At 35.3% G+C, this 19,255-nt stretch overlaps 2 protein-coding genes across 2 annotated transcripts in view; one reads left to right on the top strand and one right to left on the bottom strand.

The window, feature by feature from the left end:
- Nucleotides 1-9,100, top strand: part of LOC129234495 (putative phosphoenolpyruvate synthase) — an 82,487-nt gene extending 73,387 nt beyond the window's left edge. Inside the window, exons 30-32 of the mRNA XM_054868494.1 lie at nt 2,015-2,117; nt 6,009-6,083; nt 8,859-9,100. Coding sequence (XP_054724469.1) covers nt 2,015-2,117; nt 6,009-6,083; nt 8,859-8,932 — 252 coding nt within the window. The 3' untranslated portion in view covers nt 8,933-9,100. The remainder of the gene's footprint in view (nt 1-2,014; nt 2,118-6,008; nt 6,084-8,858) is intronic.
- A 6,129-nt stretch (nt 9,101-15,229) lies between these two features.
- Nucleotides 15,230-19,255, bottom strand: part of LOC129228457 (putative phosphoenolpyruvate synthase) — a 333,414-nt gene continuing 329,388 nt past the window's right edge. The window contains exons 39-40 of the mRNA XM_054863141.1: nt 18,386-18,460; nt 15,230-15,525 (exon numbers count right to left, since the gene is read on the bottom strand). Coding sequence (XP_054719116.1) covers nt 15,449-15,525; nt 18,386-18,460 — 152 coding nt within the window. The 3' untranslated portion in view covers nt 15,230-15,448. The remainder of the gene's footprint in view (nt 15,526-18,385; nt 18,461-19,255) is intronic.

Here is a 19,255-nt window from a genome sequence, read left to right as displayed (position 1 = left end):
CGTAGGCGCTAATGTTAAGGAATTTGAACTGTTCAAAATTGAACGGAAAATTGTTCAAATCAAAAAGATATTTTATATACAAGTTTTTCATCAAAAGCTTTTTCCCACAAAGTTTGTTTGAAGCAAATTCGCCTCACAGCTCGGAATTGCCTTGAATTTCCCCGTAGGCGCTAATGTTAAGTTTTTTTGAACTGTTCAAAATTGAACAAAAAATAGTTCAAATCAAAAAGTGAAATATGGGAATGAAATGTCCTCGCCGAGATCTTTCGAACAAAAAAAAGTTTGTTCGAATCGGACTATTCATTCAAAAGTTATTAGGGGGGGGGGGACAGACAAACCGACAGACATTTTGTCTCATCTCAATACCCTACTTTCCAATTTTTAATTTTTCAATATTTATTTAATTATTTTATTTATTTTTGACTTTTTTTTTTGTTTTTCGCGATATTTTTAAGATGCATTAAGCCTTCTTTCATGTTTTTTTCTTTTTCTGACTTTTACTGGGAAAGTAGGCTAAAAATCGGGGAATTCTAATGCTCTGGTAATGAATATGCAGATATTTCCAAGTTTCTCAGATTCAGGCATTTTTTCCATATTCTTAGCCTATCTTAAAATTTTTATTTTTATTTATTTATTTTATTTTATTTTCATATTTTTTCACATGCATTTTAAAATTACTTTTCTTGTGACACCATTTCTCAAAATTATTTTGTTTTATTGTAATTTCATAATTAATTTTATGATTAAATATCAAACAGTTAAAAATAAGAGGTTTTAATGTTATCTTTGCTTGATCTTCAGATTTGTTAATCAAGTAGTTCAGTATATAAACATATATGCCAAGAAAAAAAAATAATTAAATCAGTTTTTAAATTTAACCATTTTTTTTCTGCTTTCTTTCTTTCTTTCTTTTTTTTTATTTTATTTATTTATTTTTAGCCTTTTTGAATATGCTTTTGAGTTTTATGAAGCAAACAAATTTTAAAAATTGGTATAAAAACACTAACTTAAATGTGCACTAAAGCAGTGATGTATTAAGCAAAGTAAATTTGTGAAGAAAATTTAAATCAGAAGAAGTGTAAGAAAAAGGTAGAGCAGGGCAGGACTAGTCTTTTGAGAAAAATATTAGACAAAAAATAGAAAAAAAAATAGCAATAATAATGAATGGAATCAAGAGAGCTTCAATTAGTAGTTGGAGTTATGGCAGTTTTGCATCCTTAATCTTCTTTTTTGTTATTTTATATCACACATGTTTCTGTGTGTGAAATATACATAGTTGCTCCAAATTGATGCAAAATCTAAATTTTTGCTGCTACAAGTTGCTCCAAATTTGCAATTTTACTGCTCCAGGCTGCACCAAACTCACCATTTTCCTGCTCCCAAGGTTACTCCAAAAGCGAGTGTTCGTCGGCACATCCTTGTATGCGCTGTAAATAATCTTTTTGATAAGTGTATTTGTGGGTGTCGGCCATAAAATAATTATCTTACTATCGCATCCTAATCACCATTCCTTTTTTTATGGACATGCCGTCGAACTTCCAATTCTAGAGAATCACCAATCATAATGACGCATACAAATTTCTTGGCCATTTCCATTCAATTCCATTTGTAGAAACAAGAAACCCAACGAGTAGACTCCTATCGCAATTCGTGATTGCGAAAAACATAATTTGAATTCAAGACATCAAAAATCAAATTATTTTTCTTCGTTTTTTTCCCTTCTTCTTCTTTTATTTTTATTTATTATTATTTTTTTTCCTTGATACCCACTTTTGCAGCCATATGCTTCAAATATACTTAAACTCATGGTCTTGAAATCAATTTACCACTGAGTGGGTCACGTTATATAGCAAAACCAATTCAGTCTTCAGAACTTATTCCTTTCATGCTTCTTAAATATAATATAATTAAACGTTTTATGAAACACTTGATACTTGAGGCCAGTTTCATACGTACTTATGTTTACTGTAAATTATGCGCAATGCTGTAAATTTTGTTTTTCTTTTTGTTGCAGCCAGGTGAAATTCTCTTGGCCTACAGTACAGACATAGGATGGACACCCTACTTTCCGATGCTGGCCGGATGCATTACGGAATTGGGGGGACTCATTTCACATGGTAAGTGGAAGGAGCCCCTACTGCCCTGAAGATCGCTATGACTTGATTTATTAACATACTAGTTGTACCCGCACGGCTTTGCCCGTAATAAAAAAATTAAAAAGTATTTTGGTTCGCCAGTATATTTACAAATAATGTATGGTGAATTTTCTTGCCAATTGGCTTGTACCCATTTTACGGTTCCACGTTTTAATAATTTCGTATCTCGCCAATTGCCCATGTTACGGTTCCACGTTATGATTTCGTAATTTACTCGTCCATCTTATGATAATTTTGTTCTTAAAATTGGAATAGAAAAAGAACCACATCGAATTTTCAAAAAATCGCTTCGAGGTGCACACCCCCATGCTACAAACTAACTTTGTGCCAAATTTCATGAAAATCGGCCGAACGGTCTAGGCGCTATGCGGTTCACAGAGATCCTGACAGGCAGATATCCGGACAGAGAGATCCTGACAAAAAGAGATCCGGACCGAGAGACTTTCAGCTTTATTATTAGTAAAGAAGACTAAAGTGCCCGTGAGGCCTTGCTCGTGGCAGAAAATTAACAAACCATTTGATTAGGCGATATATTTACCGGTTACTTTTGTTATGTTTATAGTAATTTTGGTTTTTAAAAACTCTTACTTTTTTTTTTGGTAGATTTGAAATCTACACCTATGACTACCAATTGATTAGCCTCTTTTACGTCAACAGTGGTATTTCTTGCGAGGAAAAGCAAAAGAAAACAAAAACATGTTTGTGTGTAAAATCAAAGACATCAAAATCGTAGAAAATGGCGGTGGCAATAAACGCGATACGCAAATCGAGACTTCTACATATGCACCTCATCTGAGAGCTGGACGTCATTTTTCGATTGAAATTCATTTCGTGTTTGCAAGCCAAAAACGCCGCTTCACGAAAAAAAAAAAAATATGTTTCGCCAACGCTAGATTTCAGGAACCCATGCCGCTCTTGTTTGCAACTGCTTTTGATTTGGGCTCGTCTAAGGCTAAACGCCAATAATCTTCAGCTGCACTGTATTCATGTATGGTGTATGCTTGTCACTGAATTTGGCTCATGATGTTCGACTTCAAGGTTGAAGAAATATCTCTAAGTTGCTGTCAAATGCTATCCAATATGACGTCGCTTTTGTCGCATTACTTCTGTAAGCTTAACTTTTAAGATATATGAATTTCATTAGCTCGAAAGAAAATGTTTTCATTACTCAAAAAGAAAAATTAGCATTGTAATTTAGAATCAATAGTAATATGCAGATAATGCGCAACTGAAAAATTTTCAATTTTAATTTTCACGACTCAACTACTACAATTCATTAAAAATTTAAAAGTAAGACAAAAAAAATAAATAAATAAATAAAAGTAAAATTTTGTGTCTTACAAAAACAGAAATCATACAATTTTTTTTAAAAATGGAAGAAAGTTTTCTTTCTGAAATTCATCATTTGAAAGAACCTTGAAATAGCGCTTGCGCTTATTATACGATAGTTTAATTTGCAACTCCAATAAACTGTAGAGTGCGCTGCAGTCACTTTCTAATGGCGGATGAAAGAGGTAAAACAAACAAATGCCGTAACTTATAACTTGCTTTGACGCTTAATGAATGACAGTAATTTTTCATCGTGTTTGTGGGAAGCTTTCTTTTCTATTCTTCTGAATTTACATTACACCATAAACTGTCTGAAGCCTGTAATTTACCCCAAAAGAAAACACGTGGAATGGAATGTTTTACCTTTTTCGGTAGTACTGTTAATCACCGTAATGGTAGCGTATTCGAGCTCTGGAGTTGCGAATCATTTACTGAACTTAATTCCACTAAAGCAGACAACTTTTATTCAACTTAATTCACTTAAAAAAAAAACAAAAGGAATCGCAAAAAAATCAAGTACATTTTTTTTAAATGTTAAGGAAAAATGAATGCTACAAAAAGTTAATTTCCGTTGTGAAAATAATTTCTATTCATAATTAATGTTTAATTTTAATCTCGAACTTAAATCATTTAGAATCGTGTGGCTTGCTTAAGGTAAGCCTCGGATTCCGGTTTTCTAAAAATAGTTCTTCATATTTGAGACAAATGGCAAAGATGCAAATGTCAAAAAAAAAAAAATCCCCTCATTTTAAATGCTTATAACAGGGTTCTGAAACTGGGTGCCGTAGGAAGAGGTGAGAGTTGCCGCGAAGTTTTCATATAGACCTAATTCGCCATCCCCCAATTTTTGATGTGGCATAGTGAAAACCTTGCTAGATTTTGACTTCATCTTCATCAAAAAACTTAACTAATGATAAAGTGTTATCAGCATGCATTTTTTTATAACCAGACAAAAGCATAGAAAAAGTGGTTTCAGAGAAGTGGTGTAAAAACTAACCGAAGAACTTTTTGCTGTAAGTTTTGCATCTACAAGGTTCACTGTTTGTTACTTGTGGAAAAAAAAATGTGTATTGTTCATTTAGCCTGATTCAAGTAGTTTACAAATTCACAAAGAAAAATGTTGCTGCCTAGCGTCATTTTTTTCCCCTGGGATTTGATAACTAAGAAAACTAGATTGTTCTCTGTTAAGACAGTGGTAAACCGACTTAGCCCTCTGGTGTTCTTAAATTATGCCACCCTAATATCGGGTGGAGGATATGATGGTCATGTACTGCATATTCTGCACATATATGCACGGATTGCGCCCATGAGTGACAAAAAAAAAAATACACACAGAATATAACGAATTATCAGCTGTCCCAAAAATGACGATTGATCTTTCTCCTTTCCATGGAAGTGAACATAGAATTTTCGGTAATGTTTTTGAGATCATCAAATGTATTTTAATATATATTGAAGTTAAAGACTCTCAATTCCTTTTAGTTTGTTAGTTCTTTTTGGCTTTTCTGTCTTCATTTTCTCCTGAAGCAACCTTTGCCCTAAGTCTTTGTTTGCCAACCTTCCTGATTAGACAAAATCGTTTTTGTTTGCTAAAACTGCGGAGAAACACAATTTAAACTTAAATTTACACCTGGTTTTATTATTTCTTAGTTTTTATGAGTTATATCTAGTGAATATGCAAAAACTGGACCAATTAAAATCTTAAATGAGGAAGATTTTAGATTTTGGACCTTAGGGCAACCTAATTTTCCGCATTTACTTAAATAATAAAGATAGACTAGAGTATCGTGAGAAAATTTTGACTCTTCAAAGGGAGTCGAAGAAATTTGAAAACCCCTGACTTATTACTTTTTTTCTCGTTCATTAATCTCCTGCGCTCTTTTTCCCCGTAGGTCGAAAATGTTCTAAAAATGTATTTTTTCCACTCCTTCTAATGAAACCAAATCTGCACGATATGATTTTTATTACGAGTAGATTCATTTTTGGGTCAAAAAATTTATCTTCGAATAAAAAAGAACTATTCATCGATCTTTTTCGAAACAATCTATAGACCTTCCCAGCACTAACCTAGGCAAGCTGAAAATGTCAACAAAATCGGTCTGGTAGTTTTCAAACTTATTCCGGTACTTACAATTTTGGAGTTTGTGTTTTATTTGTATAGAAATTAATCATTTTAAGCAAATAAGTTCCTTAATATATATTTTTTTAACTACGCTTATTTCACGTCTGTTCAGGTTGCGTTTACTCTCGGAGGATCATGAGGTTTTTTCATAACTTTCGAGAGTATATACGATAATATAAAACAGTGCAACATTTCTTTTAGGTAGCACACGAGAAATGTTTTTAAAGTTTCATGAATTTATATTTAAATAAAAGCATAAATGGAAATATTTGAGTAAGCTTCAGCATAATATTTAACAACTTTTTTGATACCTCTTAGTCCCAATTAAATATATATATATTTTAATTATTCAAATCCAGTGTGCTACGTTTTTTATTGAAAGTTTCGATTTTTACTCTTAGGTGCTGTCGTCAGTCGAGAATACGGGTTACCTTGTGTGGCAGGTGTCCACGGCGCCACAAGAAGATTTCAATCAGGTAACATACATTTACGTATTTAGAATTGAGCAATGTTATTCTTAAAATGGGAATGGCAGTCCACCGATAATGGTACGGAAGAAGATAATGGATGACATTCCTTGGGAATGCACTAGTTTGAAAATGACGAGGATGCACAGAAATACAGCCCCAGTACAACGTGAGTGCCCAGTTGAAAAAAAAAAAAAAAAACAATATTGCCTTACATTCTTAAGGATCTCTTGAAAGTCTATGGGCACCCACGCTTGTGGCTAAACTACATTTCTACTGCGATCGTGAGAACTCATTTACGTCTATTTAGTAATCAATTGAGATTCGAATTTTCCAAAACAATCCGCTGATAGCGGAGTCGACTGAAATAGGGGATGCCACTTCCCGGGAAATAGACGAATCTGAAAATGACATGCAGCTAATCAGCAGCCCTAGTAGAATATTAGAGCAGAGTAAAAAAAAAAAAAACAGAATTACCTTACATTTTAAATTTTCTACATTTTGATATCTTTTTTCTAAAAATAAAAAGGAATCCATCTTTTTTTCAATTAGTGATTTGTTTGCTTCTCAAAAATAACGAAGATTGCTTTAAAATGCATTGAAATGGCATTAAAATGTACGTACTCGCATATACACCTTGCGCTGTAAACATTCAAGGAAGGGCTCTGGGCAAGAATGTGATATGCCACATGACGTGAATTTTTCAGTAGGCCAATTTCCAACTCATAAAAAATATTTGTAACATTTTTCAAAGGTATTATACATTCTATATTCTGCAATACTAAAAACAAATATGTTTTTTTCCAAATGACATAATCCATTGTCATGTTTATTTCAAGTTTAGTTATGAGAAACAAAACTTTTGATCGAAAAGTCATCCCTTGCGGCTTGTCACACAGTTCTGCCCTGAGCTCTTTAAATACACTGGCCTCAAAAAGTTAAGGTATAACCGGTTTTTTACGTCTAATTTGCAAATGAACGAATGCAGACACAAACAATTTGCAGGATATGTGCATTAAATAATTTTTTATTCAATATGTCATAGAAATTCGCATAAGTGTATTGCAAAAACGATTTATAACAAAAAAAAGTAATCTTTGCGGAAAAGTCCATTCCTGAAGAAAACAGAACGTCACTCTGTTATGTGGTAAAATGTCACAGAATCAATACAAAAATGGGTTCTAATAAGGAATAAGTCCCCTCCTAACTTGAATGTATTGGCAGCATCGATTTTCCATGCTGTTTATTAAGTTGTCGGACACCGGAATAGGAATCGAAGACCAGACACAGAGTAAGCCTTGTTCCAGCTCACGTAACGACCGTGAAGGAAGATTTAAAGCAGCAACCTGTCTGCTAAGATAGTCCCAAAGGTGTTCTAGCAGATTCAGGTCTGGAGATCGAGTTGGCCATTCCATTCGTTCCAAACCGTGATCCTCAAGATACTCCTCAACAGTCCAAGCTCGGTGTGGTCGTTTAATATCATCCATCAGAATGAAGTCATTACCAATAGCACCAGCATATGGGCGGACAGATGGATCAAGGATCGCATCCAGATAGCTCAGACCAGTCAGAGTTTCCCCATGGAACACATGTAGATCAGTGTGATCACCAAGCGAGATCCCTGTCCAAACCATGTGTGTGTGTGTGTGTGTGTGTGTGTGTGTGTGTGATTCCACCACCTCTATAACTGTGTCTTTCAACAGTGTTGGATTGATGGTATCTAGTGCGCTGTTCCTTCCAGATCAGTATACGCCATGAATCCTTCTCCAATTAAATCTGGACTCGTCTGTGAACAGCACAGAAGCCCATTGCTGCTGGGTCCAGAAAACATGTTCTCTTGCCCAGCATAAGTGGATCCTTCACTGTGGTCCGTTGAGGGAAACACACACAACTGGTTGTCTTGCATAGAGACCTGCATTGTGAAGACGACTTCACACCTTAGTAGCAGAGATTCTTTTTCCTGATGCTACAAAGTGGTCTGCAACGAGCTGCGGTACAGTAGTGATTCTTCTCCTTCAGGCCGAAAGAACTAGAAAGCGATCTTCTGCAGGTGTTGCAGCTCGTAGTTGGCCTGGAACAGGTATTCTGGACACAGAATCTTCGGATTGGTATTGATCCTAAAGTCGCTGAACAACACTACGAGACACATTGAGACGTCTAGCAGCATCCGCCTGCGACAATCCCATTTCCATCCGTCCAACAGCCCGCCATCTTAACAAATCGGGTAAACGACGTCTTTGAAACATTTTCTAAACTCTATTGACTATTGTCCCTGAAACCATCAACAGCAGCTGCACTTTTAACATAACTTAATTCTTGAAATCAACTAATATTTCAATACATAAACTTTCGATCTTAAATACTCTACAAACATTTTATTCTGAATGATGAAATAATGTTTTGTAACATGAGATTTTGAAGTGGTATCGCAAAATTTAGGCGAATTCGTAAGATTTGTTTCAAGGGCGATATTTATTTATATTTCTAAAAAGAAGTTGAATAAATTTATTCCTGTTATGCGTTCCTCTTTTTCTCTCTGTATTTGTGTGTGTGTGTGAATTAGTTTAACTTTTGAAATTTAAAAAGAAATTCTTTTACTTTTCTTCTTACTCTTACGTCTTACTAATTAACTTTTACTAGCTATATCATTAACTCTTACTAATCAGATATCACCTTGGTTCATATTCAACATATTCGTTCTTTAAATGCATTTTCTTTTCGCACCTCTTATACTATTAATATCAATTTTATGACTTATATTAAATAATTTTAACTTTTTCCAAGGTGATTACATACTGCTGGATGGCAACAAGGGTGAGGTGACGAAACTGCCTCCACCAGAGGCCAAAACATCGTGATGGATTACATGGGAGAGAGAGACAGAGAGAAAAGACAAGATTTTATAAATATCGAAGCTCAACCGACGTTAAATCAGGACGTAAGATGTAGAGAAATAAAATTGTAATTAGAAATGCACAAACTGAGGCTATTTTTTCAAAGTTTGATGTCGTATATGTATGTATCAGTGTACATTTATTTTATTTGTTTTCAATAAAATTATATTTATAAGTTTCGTTTTCTGCCATGAGAAATATCACTTACCGCGATGACGTTCAAATTTTTCCTTCAAACCTAATATATTCAGGATACCCCGTAAAGTCCCTTCCCTTCCTCTTGACTTGGGAACAGCTGCTGCTATATTCATAAAAGTGGTGTCTCGGAATAGTAAAGCGATCATGCGCTGCTGAATCAAACCAATATGGCGCCACCTGGCGAGAAACCCCGGAGTTAGAGTTCCCTTCTCAACAAGGGCTAAAATTTAAGCCTAAAAGCTCAGCCTAAGATTTAGGACTTACAGTTAGGCCTACGTGTTCGGCCTAAGTGTTAGAACTAAAAGCTACGCTTAAAAGGTAAGCCTAAAAGCTAGGCCTAAGAGTTAGACTAAATGTTAGTCCTAAAAGTTAAGCCTAAAATTAGGCCTAAAAGAAAAGCCTTAATGTTTAGCCTAAAACCCAAGCCTAAAAATTACGCCTAAAAGCTAGGCGTAAGTGTTAGAATTAAAAACTAAGCTTAAAAGTTAAGCCTCAGAGCTAAGTCTAAAAACTAGGCCTGAGAGTTAATCCTAAGAGTTGGTCCCAAGAGTTAAGCCTAAGCGGTAGACCTTAGTGTTAATTCTAGGTGTTAGTCCTAAAAGCTAAAGCTAGGCCTAAGTGTTAGGCTTAAAAGCTATGCCTTAAAGTTAGGCTTAAAAGCTATGCCTTAAAGTTAGGTTTAAAAGCTAAACCTGAAGATTAGGCCTAAAAAGCTAGGCCTAAAAGTAAAGTCTAAAAGTTAATTCTAAAAGCTAAGCCTTTAAATTAAGCCTAAAAGTTAGGCGTAAGAGTTAGAGATCTAAGTATTAGGCAGAATAGTCAATTTTAAAAAGCTAGGCCTAAAAATCTAGGCCTAGAAGTTTGGCCTAAAAACCAAGCCTAAAAATTAGGCACAAAAGTTAAGCCAAAGAGTTAGGCCTGTTAGGCGACAATGTTATAACTAAAGACAATGTTATAACAAAAGCTAAGACTAAGAAATAAGCCTAAAAGCAAAGCCTAAAGTATAAGAGTTAGTCCTATGAGTTAGTTTTAAAAGTCAGGCCAAAAACTCAGGCCTAAGTGTTTGGCAAAAGTTAAGGCCTAGGTGTTAGTACTGGGTGGTAGTCCTAAAAATTAAGCTTAAAAGCCTTAAAATTAAGCATAAAAGCTAGGCCTAAGAGTTAGGCTTTAAAGTTAAGCATAAAAGCTATTCCTGAGAGCTGAAAGCTAGGCTCAAAAGCTTAGCCTAAAACTTAGGCCTAAGGGTTCAGCCCAAAAAGCTAACACTAAAAAAGCTAGGCCAAAAAGTGAAGCCTAAAAGTTAAATCTAAAAGTTAAGCCTAAAAGCTGAACCTAAAAGTTGAGCCTATGAGCTAAGCCTAAAAGTAAACTTAAAAAATACGCTTAGTTAAGCCTAATTTTTAGACAAAAGTGTTAGAACTAAAATCTAAGTATAAAAGATAGGCCTAAAAGCTAAGCCTAAAAGTTAGGCCTAAGAGTTAGAGATTCAAGTATTAGGCCGAATAATTAATCCCAAAAATCTAGGCCTAAAAGTTAAGCCTAAAAGCCAGGCCTAAAAATTTAGCACAAAAGCTAAGCCTAAGTGTTAGGCCTAAAGGTTTGGCGTAAGTGTTAGAACTAAAAGCTAAAGTTAAAAGCTAAGACTAAAAAATAAGCCTAAAATGGTTAGGGATAAGAATTAGTCCTATGAGTTAGTTTTAAGAGTCAGGCTTAAAAATCAGGCCTAAGTGTTAGGTCTAAGTGTAAGGCCTAGGAGTTTGTCCTAAGTGGTAGTCCTAAAAGCTAGATCAAAAAGGGAAGCCTAAAAGTTAAACCTAAAAGTTAGCCTAAAAGCTAAGCCTACAAAATCATCTTAAAAGATACGCCTAAAAGCTAGGCCTTAGAGTTAAGCCTAATTTTTAGACGTAAGTGTTAGAACTATAAGCTAAGCTTCAAAGCATAAAAGACAGGCCTTTAAAATAGGCCTAAAAGTTAGGCTTCAGAGCTAGGCGTTACTGGTAGTCCTAAGTGTTACTCCTAAAAGCTAAGCCTAAAGGCTAAGTCTAAAAATTAAACCTAAAAGCTAGGCCTAAGTGTTAGGTTTAAGTCTTAGACCTAAAAGCTAAGCCTAAAAAGTTAGGCCTTGATGTAATGCCTCAGTGTTAAGCCTATAAAAATAGGCCTAAAAGTAAAAGCTAAGCCTAATTATACACATAATGGGCCTAACTTTTGGGCCTGAAAGGTAAACCTAAAAGCTAAACCTAAAAATTAGGCTCAAGAGTTAGGCCCAAGTGTTAGGCTAAAAATACTAGATCTAAAAAGCTACGGCTAAAAGTAATGCCTTAAAAGTTAAGCCTAAAAGCTAAGTCTAAGAGTTAGGCTTAAGAATTAGGTCTTAAGAGTTGGGCCTAAGTGTTAGTCCTAAAAGCTAAGCCTAAAAGCTAGGCCTGAGTGTTAGGTTCAAGTCTTAGACCTAAAAGCTAAGCCTAAGGTTAGGTCTAAGTGTTAGGCCTAAAATGAAAGGCTAAAAGTAAAACCTAAAAGCTAAGACGAAAAGCTAAGCCAAAAAATTAAGCCTTAAAACTTAGCCTAAAAATTAAGTCTAAAAACTAGGCCTAAGAGTTGGGCTTAGGCATTAGGCTTAACAGCATTGGTGCCCAAAAATGGCGGCGAAGAGGGTGGGGGATTGATTCACGACGCAGAATGTACTGATTTTTTTTCTTTTTTTTTTTGAGCAATCGCATTGCTTATTCTCATTTGACTGGTTTTGGCGTCCTTTGATTTTATCCCCCCCCCCCATCCTGCCCTCCTCTGCAGCACCATCGTCGACCCGACCTTCCCGATACTGCTCCTCTAGCGAAAACCGTCTCCAGGTTGCGTCCTACACGCACACGCATACACGCACACACCAAATACATACAAACACAGATACACACACACACTCATGCTTGTATGCACACACACACTCGCGATTGCGAAAAACATAATTTGAATTCAAGATGTCAAAATTAATTTTTTTTATCCGATTTTTAAACGTGCTTTTAGCGCTTGTTTTTTGAAAGGGTCTTTTTACTTTTTGAGGAAGGGGAGTGGGGTTTGCTATGCAAAAATTGGTGGAGGCACCATTTTTTGGGGGGAAAGTATCCCTGGCTAAAGTGCCGGATCATTTAGACGCGCAAATCAGCCAAAATATTTGCAGAATTCGTATAAGCCAAATGTGCTGCGTTTTCCTCACAAATTCTGCAAGAATACATCTGCAGGAATTATAAAGAATTCTGCAAATATTTTAAAGATTCAAGGCTTTACCTTTAAAAATGCAGTTTTCATCTGCAATTTTTCTGCAGAAAATTAGCGATCTCAGACCACCCGCCACCCCACCTGGTCCCTTACCCGCCCTGGCAGACCTGGTGATAAAGACTTGTTAATGTATTTTCTCTTCATACAAAATTTTTTTAATGTGCCTTACGATCACTTTTTTTTTTTTTTTTTTGTGTGTGTGTGTGCCAGCCAGCTCTTAGTCTATTTTAGCACTGCGGGAAATGCGCAAAACAGCAGAAGGAATTGTTAAACATTTGGAGATTTTATTATTATTTGAAATTCAAAATGTAAAGTATTCTAAATGCTAAAAATTGAAATAGGACGCACACACACACACACACACACATCTCATCCTTCCCTACCATCTTCCATTTCATCCACAGGAAGGTGTTTTTTTTCTTTCTTGAGCAATCACGATTGCTAATTGTTTTCACTTGACTTCCCTTGACGTTCTGGTTCTTTTTTCAACCCCACCGTCCTCTGCTGGAGCGACTCCTGTGGCCCTGAGCATTGTCCCCCTGTAGCCGCTTCTCCTGGTCGGTGCCGTCCATGTATGTCCTACAAACACGCTCGCTCACGCCAATCTGCACACACACAAGCCTACACAAACACATAAACAACTAGACACACGTAACCGCCCAAGAGGAGGCTTGGAGGGACAAGAGCCGTTTCTAGAAACAAGTGAGTAGAGTAGTAACCAATGAGTAGGGTCCTGTCGCAACTCGTGATTACGAAAAACATAATTTGAATTCAAAATTTCAGAATTCAAATTAATTTTTTTTAATTTGATTTATTTTTATTTTATTTTATTTATTTATTTATTTATTTTGGTGGATTTAGTCACTATTACAGTCATAACTGAATCGATCATTTCGTAACAAGTGTATAAGTCCTATTGATTCTCGTAATACTTACGCCCTTTTTGGAATAATTGATTCAACTGTTTGCGGGAATGCTTCATTCAGTGGTCAGAAGTAGCGCATTACAAGTAGCGACGCTTTTGTAGTACCTACATTTTTTAGTAGTATGTAGTGCAGCGCACTACTTAAAAAAAAAAAAAAAGTCGAGTTGCGAGTAGTGCGAAAAAAAAAAAAAGTTTGTCGCGAGAAAATTCTGGAAACTACTTTTAAATAAAATTCATTTAAAAAAAAAGGACGAAAGAAATAAGGTTCATACGAATTTGACTATTATAAATTTTACGCGAGTACATCAGCGGATGCAATTAAAAATAAGACTCATAAATATTATCTGCACACATGTAATTTTAAACCATTGTTAGGCGCTGTATTTTCCCCCAACAGGTGTAATTGACGGCGAGTGTAAAGTGATGTAACTCACAAAACGCTGCGTTTCATATCTGGGTGAATATTGGTCGTACTAACGACAAACTTTTTGTGTTAGAGTTATTTTTTAATAGAGAATATTTCTCTAAATATAAGTTAGGGGACATAAGGCCAATAAAAAGTTAAATTTTTATTTTTTGACTAATTTTTGTACTGCCTTCAAACTTTTAATTTCCTAACTCTGCATCTGATTTCAAACATTTTTACAATTGGAAGTATGCATTTAGAACTAACGGTTGTGAAAATAGAGGTTTCGAAGGTTAAACGGGAATACCCTGTACTTGTTTTATACCATTGTAGCTGACTTCTAGAAACTGGCCGACTACTGGTGCACTTACCTTGTTCAATGGTAATTATACTAAAAAACGGCAGAAACCACTCGCACTTACATAACCACATAAATTGCGATATTTATTTTCCAAAGCCTAGGGGAAGGAAATTTCTCCCAACCATCTTTATGGACTTGAATGTCCGCGAAAAAAATTTCGAGCATGAACATGCCGCTAACGTAGCCGACAGAAATTCCCCTCAACATTCCAATAGCCCTTACCGCTGCTGATAGCCAAACGTAGACTCACCTCCCAACCAGCAAGGGCGGAGCCAGGTTCTGGTTTTGCAGAGTCGGTTCCGGAAGAGAGGATGGTCATAAATTTAATTTCTGGCGTAAATAAGAGTCTGGGGCGAATTGGTTGAAATAGTTCCCAAAGCGCAACTGTGGGCCATTTTTTGTCCCTTAAAGGAAATTCATGACTCCCATGACTCTCCCTCTGGATCGACGTCTGTCAACCAGCCGAGAAGAATTCTGTTCCAGGACTTGCAAGCGCGTGATTTCAACTATCATAGCCGCCCACAAGACACTTCAAAGGACTGAAAATACCCCATGATGGTCAAAGAAATTCTTGGCCGCACTGTCCTAATACTCAACTTTATAAAAATCATATTTTTTATTGTCATTCTATACTGGTTAAACTCTACAACATAGACCTAAACCTCACAGACGATAAAATGCTCTAATTACCAAAGATCTTTGCTATTGACATAGCTGTTTTGGACGTATTGACGTAATTTGAATTCTCTGTACTAACTGGAGAAGACAACAGCATTTTAAGTATTGGCACTGAAAACGAATCAACATTGGCTTCTATCTGAGAACTATTTGTGTTATAGCTCAATTACTATGCTTTAGATATTAACGATAGCGTAATCATGTTTAATATGTAATCATGTAAAGGCGACCGCTATTTAATGTCTGGTTATTATCGATTACTGTTTTACTGAGTACTTTTTTTTTTTTTTTTTTTTTGCAGTTGAACATTAGCAGTATGAAAAATTGTACTGACAAGAGAAAATAAATTAATCATGCCTAACTTTGACTTACTCGATCATCGGCTATTATTTATGTGAGGATGACAGACAAAGCATCTGATGAATAATGTGAGCAATTTATTAGAGACCTCGTACAAGCAGAAATTCATACGCAAATAGAAGCAATATCTATTTTTATGTACACAACTGTGAATGTTAAGGACATAACACTGGAAAAATCCTTTTCATCATGAAAACAGTCAACAACAGTCTCGCTGGCAAGCGAATGAAGTAGTTCTCCTTATTAACAATGTCTTTTGTTTGCCGCGAATGTATTTCAAGATGTGGAGGATTCTTCGGGGGGTGTTATTTTCTGAAGAATGCCTTTGTTGCCGTCAAGAAGAACATAATCACCTGTAAGAAAAACACGAAAAAACTCAATGCAAACGTTTTTCAATTTTCTCCTAAAATTAGTTTATTTTACTTGATGATCTTCTGGAAAAGACCAACTCCCCGAAGGCACTGGAAGAAAACTATCAGAAATTCAATAGAACTGCAAAAAGTATCATGTTTTGAATTGAGAAAACACAACGTGTTGAAAGAAACGTCACTTCTGCTTTCATTTGATGACAGTTGACCTTTGTGCGATTTTCACCGACGAAAAAGGCAAAAAATGATTGTTGTTCTTTCCAAGTTTTGTCATGACGATGAGACGATCACTTGGTACTTCGTCAACAAGAGTGATGCTTTGAATTATTCACATATGTGAAGAGGGTAACATTTTAATCTAATATATAAAAATCTCCTACCACGGTTTTATGTTTGAACTCCTCCGAAACGGCTCGATCAATTTTTACGAAATCTAATATATGAAAATCTCCTGTCACGGTTTTATATTTGAACTATACCGAAATGGCTCGGCCGATTTTTATGAAATTTTTTCTGTGTATTTCGTAGGTATGAGAATGCGTCGTAAAGTATATGTCATACCGCTAGGTAATCAGGATCTCCCTATTCAGAACTTTTTTTTGAAAATCATTGTAAAAATTATTGTTGAAAATCATAGTAAAAATCATTGAAAAAACTATTGTTAAAAAATATTGTAAAAGCCTTGCTTAAATTAACAGCAAACATTTTATTTGTAGACAAACAGAAGACGGCAACAAAATTTTTTAAAACCATTGAGAGTTTTCCGAAGTTTTGCCAGATCGTCGCGTCATTTTGACATTTTATTCGGCATTTGTTTTGTGCCACAAAGCAGTTCATGCCAAATTTTGAACGATAATAAAATTTTGTCTATTTGTGAGTGTGTATTATTCTTAATTGAGAAAATGAATGTTTTTTTTTTTTTTTTTAATCGGTGATCATCGTCTACAGCGCTCCATTCCTCTTTCTGTCAAAGATCTCATCTCCGCAAACTTACAATACATTTGTTATTTTTTAATTAACAACCAAAATATTCACAAGAAAATATTTATGTAGCAGAACAATGTTTGCTGGGTCAGCTAGTAGGAGTCTTGCGATGCAAGCTTTTGCAGAAGTCTCATTCAAATAAGCGGAATACCGGCATCAAATCTTTACTTTTCCCCCTCATTCAGATAGATACGTCTTATCTGGACGTTTGAAAATTCCATACAATCCGTGGTCGGACAGTACATCATATAAATACATAAGTATCATATAAATACATCATATCAAATACAAAATTTTATCTTCAGTTTCAGTTCCATTTTCTAATTTACAAGATATCAGTGTTCACAATGAGTGTGACTTACTGTTCCTATAGTCCTTAGATATACACTTTTTCGTCAGTCTATCCTTCTTTCCATATGTCTCTTAAGAGTGGACTAATATTTAATTTATGCATGCAAGTGTTGAATCGTATGGGCAATCATGTGTTTGACCATTTTTCTTCAATCCGTTCGGTACAAGCAATTATTGCATTTGCCTATTCACTGTCGAATCCTAGTTCTAAAGAATGTTGCTGATTACGTCAGTGACCAGCCACCTTTTGAAATAATACACTCAAACTACGAGTATAATGCCCCAGAAAGGGTCACAACAAGGGTTCTCAACCTTTTAGGCTCTGCGCCCCCCTCTGTACACTGACGGGAACTTACGCCCCCCCCCCTGTCAATACGAGGGTCAAGTCGAAATTTGAAACTGAAGCAAGTTGAGACAGCTGAAGCAAGTCATTAAATAAAGATAATGATAATTTCGTAAACAAATTTAATATTACTACTCATAACTTTGTTTTGAGTTTTATTAGAGCGTAGGAAATTAAAGAACTGAGTGCAAATAAATTGGAGCCAATCTAGGACCTAGATGAGGTTGATTATCAACATCTAGCAGTACTAAAATTTACAATGCTGAAAAAGAACATGTAAAAGTTGACTTTTGTAACCATTGAAAATCATTTAGCCACGCTGGCAAATAATTTTAAAAAGTATTTTCTTACTGACGACAAACTGATAGCAAGTTACGAGTGGGTTAGAGATCCATTTCATAAGTTTCTCCATTGATGAGGAAGAAAAATTCATAAATTTTATGACCAATGGCGAAACCAAAAGACAATTCAATAATAAATCACACTTTGAATTTTGGTCAGGAGTAAAAGATTCCTTTTCCACTCTAAAAATAAGGGCATTTCGTTACTATTTTCAATATTCTACTTTTGTGAAACAGGACTTTGATTTGAGACTTCTTTGAAGACAAAATATAGATCTCGGCTAAATATAGAAACAGGACTGAGTGGCTATTTCCAATATTAAGACTTCCGTCGAAAAACTTGATTCTTCATTACATGCCCAAGGAAGTCACTAATAATTACAAAATTTCCTTTTAATTTGGTATGCTTTTATTAAGTAAGTTTTGATTCAGAAGTCGTTTACTTTAATAAGATAATTATTAAATATGTTGAGATGCATTTTGTTTTCCATTTGTATGTCAACTTTTCCTTTCAATCAGTTAAGCAATTCTTCTAAATAATGTTTTCTCTTAGATATTTTCGCGCCTCTCCCCCCTCGAGTGTGCTAGTGCCCTCCTAGAGGGCGTGTCCCGCAGGTTGAAAATCACTGATCTACAATCCAAATCATTTCACAAAGTAGAGAATTTTATTCGAAATGATTTTATTATTTCAGATATATTGATCGATCGATAGATAGATAGATAGATAGATATAGACATAAATTAATACATAGATATAGATAGATAGATAAATGATACTAGGTAACATATCTTCTAAATATATTATTTGAATTACCGACGTATTTACCTGTCTGAAATTGCCTGGTGGCTCCATGCAAACCTGCAACGCAAGGTAGCCCGTATTCACGACTCACCACAGCGCCTGAAAGACAAAATGAGAAAAAGGAGCCGTTATTTTAACTCTCTGGCGGTTTGACATACGAGCGGAATTTCACCTGGAAAAGGTCACCTTGGGAACATGGCTATCTGCTCGAAATGGTCAATACTTTTTATCTTGAAATTCCCTCCCCCTTTCGGAAGGAGATAAAAAGCACTTTTAATCCCTTTTGACCAGGACGTGCTGTCAAAGCTCAACCCCTTTCTTTTCAACGCGTGTCGCAGGGAAGAGTGGAACTCCTCCAGACATGCTGTCAAGGTCCGTCCCGCCCATTTCTCCCCTCAACACGTGTAGCAAACGAGTTGAATTCCTTTCAGCCAGTCGTGTTTTACTAATCACAATTTTCTGTAATATTTATGAAGTAATAATCTAGATTTTAAATCTCTGGAATTGCTATCTCCTACTACTGCTCTAAATTACTATTCACATATTTTATTATTGAATGTAACTACTCATATTCAACATTTATAAAACAATATTTGGAACAAGTTATTTCAATATGAAATAGCTAAATGCATTTAGTTATGATTGTAATGTTTTGCATAACCTGAAATGATACGTAATAATAAAAAGCAATAAAGGAATTCCCTCCCCCCTTCCGCGCAACAGCAATTCGTTGTTTTTCTTTTAACGCTGGGGGAAAAAAGCACTGCAAATTTATACATCTATGCATATTTTTTACATACTATGTTTGTATATGTATATTTTTTTCTTTATTTGTGCATTTTTATGTTTCGAATCTCGCCATATTTGAGACTAAGTGATCGTAATAGCGGTATA

This window comes from Uloborus diversus, chromosome 1 (assembly GCF_026930045.1).
Source record: "Uloborus diversus isolate 005 chromosome 1, Udiv.v.3.1, whole genome shotgun sequence".
NCBI classification, from domain to species: domain Eukaryota; kingdom Metazoa; phylum Arthropoda; class Arachnida; order Araneae; family Uloboridae; genus Uloborus; species Uloborus diversus.
Note: the sequence above shows the minus strand (reverse complement) of the source record. Positions and strands in the feature narration are given on the sequence as shown.